At 30.9% G+C, this 9858-nt stretch overlaps 2 protein-coding genes across 3 annotated transcripts; one reads left to right on the top strand and one right to left on the bottom strand.

The window, feature by feature from the left end:
• The first annotated feature begins 1276 nt into the window (after positions 1 to 1276).
• Positions 1277 to 4480, top strand: LOC100169098 (pre-mRNA-splicing factor SPF27-like). 2 transcript variants are annotated; one of them, NM_001293459.1, is given in 6 exon segments: positions 1300 to 1510; positions 1582 to 1674; positions 1876 to 2048; positions 3694 to 3799; positions 3802 to 3804; positions 3870 to 4480. In NM_001293459.1, coding segments are annotated over 6 exon segments (609 nt in total). In that variant the 5' UTR covers positions 1300 to 1435; the 3' UTR covers positions 4029 to 4480.
• Positions 4147 to 9858, bottom strand: LOC100168924. The gene is made up of 13 exons (XM_001947473.5): positions 9492 to 9858; positions 8911 to 9122; positions 8683 to 8831; positions 8474 to 8587; positions 8234 to 8372; positions 8111 to 8175; positions 7362 to 7517; positions 5973 to 6113; positions 5722 to 5909; positions 5506 to 5643; positions 4951 to 5427; positions 4778 to 4880; positions 4147 to 4707 (listed from the first exon to the last, which is right to left on the bottom strand). Exons 1-13 carry the CDS (start codon positions 9605 to 9607, stop codon positions 4621 to 4623), a joined length of 2085 nt encoding a protein of 694 aa, XP_001947508.1. The 5' UTR covers positions 9608 to 9858; the 3' UTR covers positions 4147 to 4620.

The raw sequence follows: 9858 nt of genomic DNA, 5'->3' as shown, positions 1-9858 counted from the left end.
GAAAATAAAAGCATTTTTTCTGCCCCAAAAAATAAGAATAAATTATAATATATTAATATATACCATGGACCTATTAACCGACAACCACGATTTAAGATAATATACCTACTTAACCGAACACCGAATTAAGATATATCTGCATTATTCGTGGCCAAAGGCGCAAATAGCGTTTTAGATTTGGGGGGCTAAAGCCTTACTTTGATAATATTGAATAAGCTTAAAACAAAACACAAGACATTTTTGGGAGGGCTTAGCCCCTAAAGCCCCCCCTCCCCTATTTGCGCCTACGTTCGTGGCGTCAACGTACATACGAGAAAAATGACGTCGACCGCTGGCGACGTCTGAGATAACCATTACGATCGCGACGAAAAAGGATCAGACTGAGGTTACTAATTATTTAATATTTCGTTATGCATTATAAAAAATATCGGAGACTGTGTATATAAAACAGCAGAGGGCTACATCGTCGATGGATAAAAAAACTACAATATTATACGCCTTGTCAAATGACCCGCAAAAGCGTAAAATCGTATATAATAATTATAGTAGTATGTCATTGTCAATTCTTGTTTCTTTTTAATAATAGATTGGGTACTTGACATTTCCATACTTAGTTGTACTAAGTACAAGGTCTATGGACATTTCTGAATTAATATAATTTAAGAAATGAACAAGAATATTATAACGAAGAAGGTACAGAAAAATGCCCGAATGCGTCAGTTAGTAAGTCCATTAATAGTATTTAACGAGTTGCTTGAACACGTAGGTACCTGTAAAAGTAATATCTATTACTATATTTTGTGCTAGTGTGCTACTATAATTACTATAGTGCCTATTACGGTCTACGACTACGGTATAATAATCGAAGGAATAATTATTTCTTATACTAATCATACTATAATACACGAATTAAGATATACAGGATACGAAACGGAAAGGTCTTATCAATGTTTTTCTGAAGCCCGCACCTTCTCACATTGCGGCCTGACTACTAGCGCTTTATAGGATTGTTGTGTTGATTGTCAACGTGTGAACTATTAGTTCCTTGTTCTCCCGGTTAACACAATAATGCTATATAGCGCTAGTAGTCTGGCCGCAATGTGAGAAGGTGCGGGTTTCACTTATCACAAGTTCGTTTCGTATCCTGTATATCTTAATTCGTGCTATAATATATATGTCTACTATAAAAAATAAAAAAAATACACAAAACAGAGAGCCGACGTGCGTCAGGTAGTTCAGCTTATCACCAGTGTTTTATTTACAATCGTTATCAGTTGGAAATGTATGGATATTTAAATCAAATATCAATTCATTACCGGAGTTTCCGTAGTTATAACCGGCGTTCGGCGGGTTCTGAGTATTAACTTTAGACTCGATTCTTGGATTTCTAGGTTATTGTCTTTTGAACCTTTAAAATAAATCCGGGACTTCAACAATGGCTGGCGAAGTTATCGTCGATGCTCTTCCGTATATTGATCAAGGGTACGACGAGCCAGGCATCCGTGAAGCTGTAAGTAGTTTTGTTGTGTCGATATTAATCTTGCAACAGACGCATAATTATTCCGTTAAATTTACTTTCAGGCGATCAGTATGGTAGAAGACGAAAAACGTCGTTACAGACCGTCGAAAAACTATCTTGAACATTTGCCGCCGCTCAATGTATCAGCGTTTGAAGTAATTAATTTTTATTTTAAGATCAAGTGTTTTGTTTCATCACAGTCTGCGTTCTTAATTAAAAAACTAGTATCCCCGTTACAGAGTATACAATTTTGAAGGATTACTTAATTGGGATATTCTTACTAATTGAATTACCTAAAATATCATAACGAATTTAAATAATGACATTCTATTGTTGATATGATTTATGTGCAATAGACGGAAATGATGCGCACAGAGTTTGATAGACTTCAGCAGCGTTTGCCTATGGAAACAATGAGCATGAAACGCTATGAGCTACCTCCACCACCAGCTGGAAAACTCACGGACATGTCTGCTTGGAATGAATGTTTAGAGAACTCAATGGCCCAACTCGAACATCAAGCTACGAGGTACATACTACATTGTATATATATATATATATACTTTTTTTAAGGTTATAAACCATTTAGGCCCCATAGCTAATAACACCAATAACTTCCACACTTCCCTATAATACACATGATTTAGTAGGTCCTCATGCCAATTGAGTCAGATCTAACCTGTCTCTCTTAACCACGTATATTTTCTATTTACGTTACTCATGTGCTTTGTCTATACTGTCGTTGTTTCTCCAGTCGTGGGTACGTGGCCTGCCCATTCCATTCTTGCACCTTTCATGAATTTAGCTATACTTCCTTTTCCATGTGATTGTTTCAGCTGCTCAATTGTCCTTCTCTTACACAGTTGGTCTGGGAGTTATGGGTGGTCTATACATTATTCATATTTTCGCTTCTCTCAAAGATTTAATTTAATCTTATGTCCTGCTGTTGTTGCCAAAGCAAAACTGGTCTAATATAATACGTAGCTTATAACTTTTCTTTGGTTATAAATTTCGTTTTCAAGACGTTTGGCTTAAAAAGATGCGAAATAGTTAAGTAACATACATTACCAGCTTACAGATCGATCTTTATTTCGTTATGCATACAATTCTCGTGGTCAATATAAATTAATATTATGTTTTATTATAATAAATTAATATTGTATTTATATTGACCCCAAGATATTTAAAATTATGTTTTTGCCAAAAAAAACGTTCCATCAACTTCTATACCCTGTTCCAAAAGAGAAGACACCAGATTTACGTAGCAAAACCGGTTTTGTCTGTGGCCGCATGGTGTCTTCTCTTTTGGAACAGGGTATAAGTCTAAATCTAAATCACCAGTATTGTTGGAATAGCTTGTAAAAGTGGCACTGGAAATATTTTTTTTTTACCAGCACCAATACCTTACTGCAGCCTCAGACAACTTATGGCATGCATTTAAATAGCCTACTGCAGCTCCTAACAGCTTATCAGATCCTCAAATTCTATTTTACAGTTTCAATAGAACAACTGTTTTTTAGACTGGGTTAGTCACTTTGGGTATTCACAATTTTTCATAATTCCCTGCGCACCTGGGTATTTCTCTGTAGGCTAGTGCAACCCTGATCATTACCCTTATTCTATAAGCCCTGCATATGTGTTTGGTATTTTTCTGGTTTATTGACAACCACATATGCTTGTACACTTTCATAAAACCAGATATACTGAAAATCTTGCTTCGTATCGCCAAAGATTATATCACCTGCATAAGCTAAGAGGTTATGGTTTTCATTTAATTTCATTCTTTGCTGTCGTGGAATTATTCTCATCACAACACTTCATAATAATATTAGATTAATCAACCTAACAATCACAGGTAACACCAGCTAGTCCCTTATCAACTTCAAATGAATACCTAGTCCCTGTAACCAGAGCACATATTTTGTGTTACCATTGTATCGTTTTATTAAGTTTCCAATCTTAGATATGTCAAGACTTTCCAAAATTTTGACCGAATTATGTTGTTATAGGCCTGTTTGAAATCTAATTAGACAATATTGTGGATATTCTTATTATACTTGATGTTTACTTAGAAATTGCTATACTGTAAATATGAGATCTGTCTATGACTTTCATGACTCCTAAGGCCCCATTTGAATAGATTATATTATATTAAAAATACTTTTGTTGTGCAGAATTACCAACTTAGAACTTATGACGGATTATGGTACAGAAGCCTGGAAATCTTATTTAGAAGTTCTAGTAAAATGTGTTGCTGCTGCTCAAACACAAGTGGCTAAGTTGAAGTAAATATACATTTAAAAACTATAGTTCTGTGCTTTTTGCCTTATTAATGAGATAATTATTTTAGAAAACAAATTCAAGAAGTAAATTTCCAACGAAAAAATGTGCAGATGCAAGTTGGCGAAAAATTAAGAGATTTAGAAGCCAATTGGGTAGGATTGGTGAGCAAGAATTACGAGATAGAATTGGCATGCGCTCACTTGGAAAAACAAATAAGAGCATATGAATTGGCCAATCCAGAAAAAATGGACACTGATTAAAAATGTTATTGTAACTTTTTTCATAACTATGTATAAAGTATTTAAAAACATTTATGGTATAAGAATAATTAATAACGACAGTCATGTATTATTTTTTCACAATTTTATATTTTCATGTAAAAAAAAGTATAAAAAATGTGTATAATAAAATAAAGCATTTTGCCTACATCAAACTTATTAACTATGTTTAAAAAACACATAAAAAACTTTAGTATCAAATACGTTTGATAGTTTTACTATCATTATGATAAATTGCACTAGGTTTGTATTATTAAATAATTTGATTTGTTAATAGTAAGTCGTAAAAATAAGTACACTAATATTTAGTATTATTATGTAGCTTAATAAATATCTAGGATTATTTGTTATAAAGTCATATCATTAGATCATAAAATATAGGTATTTTACGGCTTAACAATTGTATTTTAGTCGTATATATTCAAAGGAACTGAATAAAGCATAGCAATGCTCATTAATTTCAAGCTAAGGATACAATAAAAAAAAAAACGCACAAATAATATTATGATTAATGACTAATGAATTTTGATCGTTCAAAGTTCATAAAGTAGTTTCGTTTCTCTTACTGATCTCATTATTCATAATTGTTGATTCCAGGACAGCAATTCTCTCTTTTAAATTGTTCACCTAAACACCAATTTAATCGTATAGTCGCAATCAAGTGCAAAGATTTATTGAACATATTGGTAAATGTTACCTGAAGAGTGTGTGTGCTGACCATAATTTCAATTTCAGACTCCAATTTTTTTAAACGCGATTGGGATTTACGTTTAGCCCTTTCCAAATTGCGCTCAAGTATTCTATAATTTAAAAACAAATAAATATTTTATAATTTACAGTAATAAAAACTTTTAAACTGTATAATCTCACGTGTTTTCATTGCGGAGTTTTTCAATTAATGTAATATTTTGCTTGTGTCTAGTGTCAGAATTTCTTATTGCGAGCTGATATGCTGTTGTAACATCTTTTAACTGTTTCTGTAACTTAACATTCACACCGGCAGTACTATCAAAATCTTCAGATGACAACTGCCGTTCTAATGCTTGAATAGTATCTAAATCTATTCTAGACTGTTCTTCACACTCGGCCAAACGTTTTTCTAACTCGCAGTTATGTTTTTGCAATGCTACATAACGTTCTTGAAGTTCACTTTTTTCTTCTCGTATTCCCATCAATTCTTGTACAAGAACTGCCATTTCTAAATCAATACGAGTTACTTGATTACGACTTCTAGGTTTGATTGTCTCTTCCTCACAATGATACGATTCTAAAGCAACTACTGTTGATCCAATTTTTTTCTTTTCTTCATCTAAATTATGCAATAACTCTATGATTTCGTCTTTCATCCTATTCAATCAAAACAAATGAGTAATGTCAAACAATATTTTTATACAGAAAATATAAAAATAAAAAAATATTAATCACATTTTCTCATCTTCATTTGCTGAACCATCGTAAATGGACAATAAAGATGAATAGCAGTTCATTATTTCTTCGCTTGTTTCTACCTCTAACTTTAGTGCAATCATATTTGATTCATATTTTCCCAATATTAAATATAATCTTAAATGTATACAACAAAATATTCTATTAAAATACAAGTAATCATATAACATAACGATATGATGTAAAAACTCTTACTTGTCAGTTTGAGCAGCCGATTGTTCAAACATAAGCTCAAGAACTGCCATTTGTGAACGTACATGATCTAAACGTGTTTGCAATTGTTCAACTTGGCACATTAAAACTTCTTTGTTTCCAGATTCTAATAAATCACAGTCAGAAATTGCAGCTGATGCAAGACGTTCAGCTATAGCCTTTTGACAAATCTAAAATTAAAATTTTTTTTTTTATAAAATAACTAAAATAAATGAACCAAAGACAAAACATACACTAGTGCCTTCAAGGTTGGCTTCTGCACTGTCTTCAATGAGCTTTTGCAGTTTTACTTTCTCGGCTAATTTAGATGTTTCCATTAATAAACGAGATGGAGACATTGGACCTGATGAAAAACTGCTTTCTGTATCCTGTAACTACACAATTGTAATTAATAAGTCTTTATTGCTCTAGATTACTGATATATATTTAAATAACAGATGATATATTTATATCTGGGGGACGAAGTGGCCGAGCAGACTGTCATCGGTTGCGACACGCACCGGCGCCGGTTGGATCTCGGATACATGCGGCATTTTTCTTCGGGCAGTCACGGTATCAGGAGATGATGGTCGCCATCCCCTACTCGGGTATGGCAGATACCTACGGGTGCCCACTTAAAATTCCGCCAAACACTCACGAGTAAAAACTCACCATACCAAACCCTACCACATCACAATACAACCCTACAAACAGCTAATGGCCATAGATGACGGACTTAAAGATCAATAAAAAAAAATTTATATTTTATTAAGTAAAATAAATGATATGATGTTTACAAAACAAGAATACCTATTATATTACAGATGATTTTACTTTATATTATTAAACTATTGAAATATAATGTTAAATTGTGTCTTAAACAATATTACAGAAATCCACGGAACGCAAAAACATTTTAAGGGCAAAAGAAAAATTAAAATATTTATAATATTAGGTACCTATATACATAATTATTATATATTATATTATTTTTATTTTTAATAATAAATAACATCAAAGTGTACATTGATATCAACAGATAAAATTAATAATCGTTATTGACCAATAAATAGCCATATGCTCATAATATAAATCTCAGTTTTTATCTACTTTTTATAATTTAATGTCACTTGAAAAAAAAAAGGTGATAATAATGAATAATAATAATAATAATAATCAAATTTTGCCTTCTTCTGCTCTATTATAAATGATTAAGATATAATTATGGTTCCTAGGAATAAATTTTGTTGAAGATATTTTTAAAAAAATTAAAAGTTTTCACTTTTTTTAGAATACTTGCAGATGTTTGAATTATAAATATATGTCTACACTCTACCATACTATACTGTATCACTCTGTGTTTAATTTTAATTTTAATTTAATTTAAAAAATGTTCTTGTTTTTTTTGTTAATGTACATTTAAATTGAGTTTGTCCCGTATTTTATTCAATAAATAAATACATAAATGTTGTTTTCTGGCATTCATATAACTAATATTTTGAGTCTAAAAAAACATTTCCCAATTAAAAACAATCAGTGTGATTGTGTTTATATATTCCATACAATTTTGTGTATACAGTGTATAAAGTTATATTGATTCTGTACAGCAATATTATATGTTTCATAAATAAATACAATTTTACCTTTAATACTAATTTTTCCTTTTCATCAGTTACTTCTTTCAAAATTTGTCTTGTTTTCTTTAATTCTTCGTCTTTTAAAGCCAATTTAGTATGTACATCAGTATATATTATATGATTCTTGGTTTCATGGTCATCAAAACATGCTGCACTGTCACCCTAAAAAGAAAAATGTAATACAAATTATAAATTAAGGACAGTTTTGCATTTTTAAATTGTAGTTTTTATATACTCATAATTCTCCTCAAAATTGATATATCACAAAAAAAAACTACAAAAAACACACTATGTTACCTAGTTCGTGTAACAGACAATTTACTCTAATACTAAAGATAACAACTCAAAATTGACTCTGATGAACATAAAATTGGTATTTAGAAAAAATGCAAGACGAGGAGGAGTGTTCTTATAAGCCCTTAAGATTAATGAATTTAAAAATGTTCATAATGTACAGAGTAAGACCCATAAAAATACAATTCAAAGCTCTCAAAATGTTTTGTCAAATATACAAAATGTATACATTTTGAACTATGTACCTATAAAATAATTCATAAGTAAAATGTCTTAAAATTATTTATTTTAATTGCACAATTATCATATAACATAACATTGACTATTTACTAAAAATATTGATGAATTTGTATATATTATTATTTATTTTATTATGACTTATTCTAAAAGTAAATTAAAGAAATATATTTGTTTTCTAATGCTACTAATAATTTTAAAAGTAAAATATATTTTGAACATACTTCTTTAGATAAAACAATGGACTCTTGAATAAATGAAGATGTTTCAATACTTTGTCCATCAATTTCTAAAAAAATAATTTTAAAAATAATTCACATAAATCTAAATTTTAAATGCAATATTACCAGATTGGCTTTCTTCTATTTCTTCAGTAATAACTTGAGACCTTTGGACTTGTAACTTACGGGCAAGCTCGGCAATTACTGAATGCAATTCAGTTATTCTTTCTTCATATTTCTGTTTTATATCAATTTCCGTCGTAACCTGCACAGTAATCAAATTATTATTGAATATTAGGTACCTATAATATTATACTTTTTAATAATCAAATATATCTATAAATATTTATTAAATGTGAGTTTTACTTTGATTTGGTTTATAGATGATTCAAGAATGTCATTTTTTTCATTGGCCAATTGCAATTGTTTAGTTAAATCTGATATTTCAGTTTTCAATGACTTCAATGCAGCTAAATGCAGCTAACATGTAATATTAGTGAAGAAAATTAGTTTTAATATATCTACCTATGACTGTTTAAGATAAATACAATTTAAAAATATACTGTTATTATTACTTTATTTGCAAGATGTAGTAAATTTCCCGAGTTAGCTGATCCTCCTGTCTGTAGCAGATGTTGCATACGAACAGAATTCGGTTCAGGGCTTAGGTCTCTAGCCCCACTATCAAATTCCCAGCTTTCATGTTTACCACCAGATAATGCTCCTATTATGGTTCAATTAAAAATAATAAGGTTTAATTAAAAATAATATGGTTTACTGAACAAATGTTTATAAAATCTTACCCAAACTATTATCACTACTGGTAGGCAAGTATTCAGGCAATGGGTCATAGATATGAACTCGAAGTGCATTGATTTCTGTCCGTAATTCCAAACGACGTCTAACAAACTCATCAAAAGATATACGACCAGATTTATCAGCACCCAATTCTTTCATCAAGTCATCAACACTGTCTTCTAAATTTAGCTGACGACATATGGTCAATAGATCTCGACTACAAATATAGAAAACAAATCACAATTTAAATAATTAACTGATAAGTAACACTTTTTATGGGGGAGGGGGATTTAAAAAACGAATCTGTAAAACTGTAAAATCAATAAAATCTGATGTCCTACATGTTCTGAAATTCTTACAAGGATGCATTATTAGGAGGAAATATTGCATGAACGCTCAGGATTAATAAAGCTAATACATTAAACCAGAATAACGAATTGTAGTTTGATTACATTGTATTATCGATAAATCACATCCATTATTATTTTTCTTATTCCTGTGATCTTTACTTGGCCAGTATAAGATCGACCATTGAGATGAAATACAAATACAATAAACCACAACCATAACAATATTTTATTTTTACCTATCAATGTAACCATCGCCATCGCCATCACAGGCTTGGAATAGTTTCCTTGCCCGCTCTTCTTCACATATGGAACTCGTCTCGACGCTTTCTGACACTGATTGTTGTTCGTCCATAACAATTCATTTCGTGGTCAACATATTCAATTTAAACGCCTGTGCGAGTCTTCGAATAGGAACAGTCTATTCGAAACGACATTTAATTCAGTCCATTTTTCAACGCGTAATAATTTATACTTTGCACTTGGTCCGTAACCGTAGGTCGTAGCTACCTATAATAAATTGTTAGATTTAAATGACAGTCACTTATAACAACAAGCTTATAACAACAAAATAATAGAGTAAAATAGTAAAATGCGATTATGCAA

This window comes from Acyrthosiphon pisum, chromosome A1 (assembly GCF_005508785.2).
Source record: "Acyrthosiphon pisum isolate AL4f chromosome A1, pea_aphid_22Mar2018_4r6ur, whole genome shotgun sequence".
NCBI classification, from domain to species: Eukaryota; Metazoa; Arthropoda; class Insecta; order Hemiptera; family Aphididae; genus Acyrthosiphon; species Acyrthosiphon pisum.
Note: the sequence above shows the minus strand (reverse complement) of the source record. Positions and strands in the feature narration are given on the sequence as shown.

Bases quoted from the DNA above. Each gene is read 5' to 3' on its own strand.
- LOC100169098 (XM_003247779.3), top strand. From the start codon at position 1,436: ATGGCTGGCGAAGTTATCGTCGATGCTCTTCCGTATATTGATCAAGGG. The intron at 1,511-1,581 runs GTAAGTAGTTTT...ATTTACTTTCAG, and splicing joins AGCCAGGCATCCGTGAAGCT to GCGATCAGTATGGTAGAAGA. The intron at 3,805-3,869 runs GTAAATATACAT...TAATTATTTTAG, and splicing joins ACACAAGTGGCTAAGTTGAA to AAAACAAATTCAAGAAGTAA.
- LOC100168924 (XM_001947473.5), bottom strand. From the start codon at position 9,607: ATGGACGAACAACAATCAGTGTCAGAAAGCGTCGAGACGAGTTCCATA. The intron at 5,910-5,972 runs GTATGTTTTGTC...TTTTAATTTTAG, and splicing joins CCAACCTTGAAGGCACTAGT to ATTTGTCAAAAGGCTATAGC. The intron at 5,644-5,721 runs GTAAGAGTTTTT...TATACATTTAAG, and splicing joins TCGGCTGCTCAAACTGACAA to ATTATATTTAATATTGGGAA.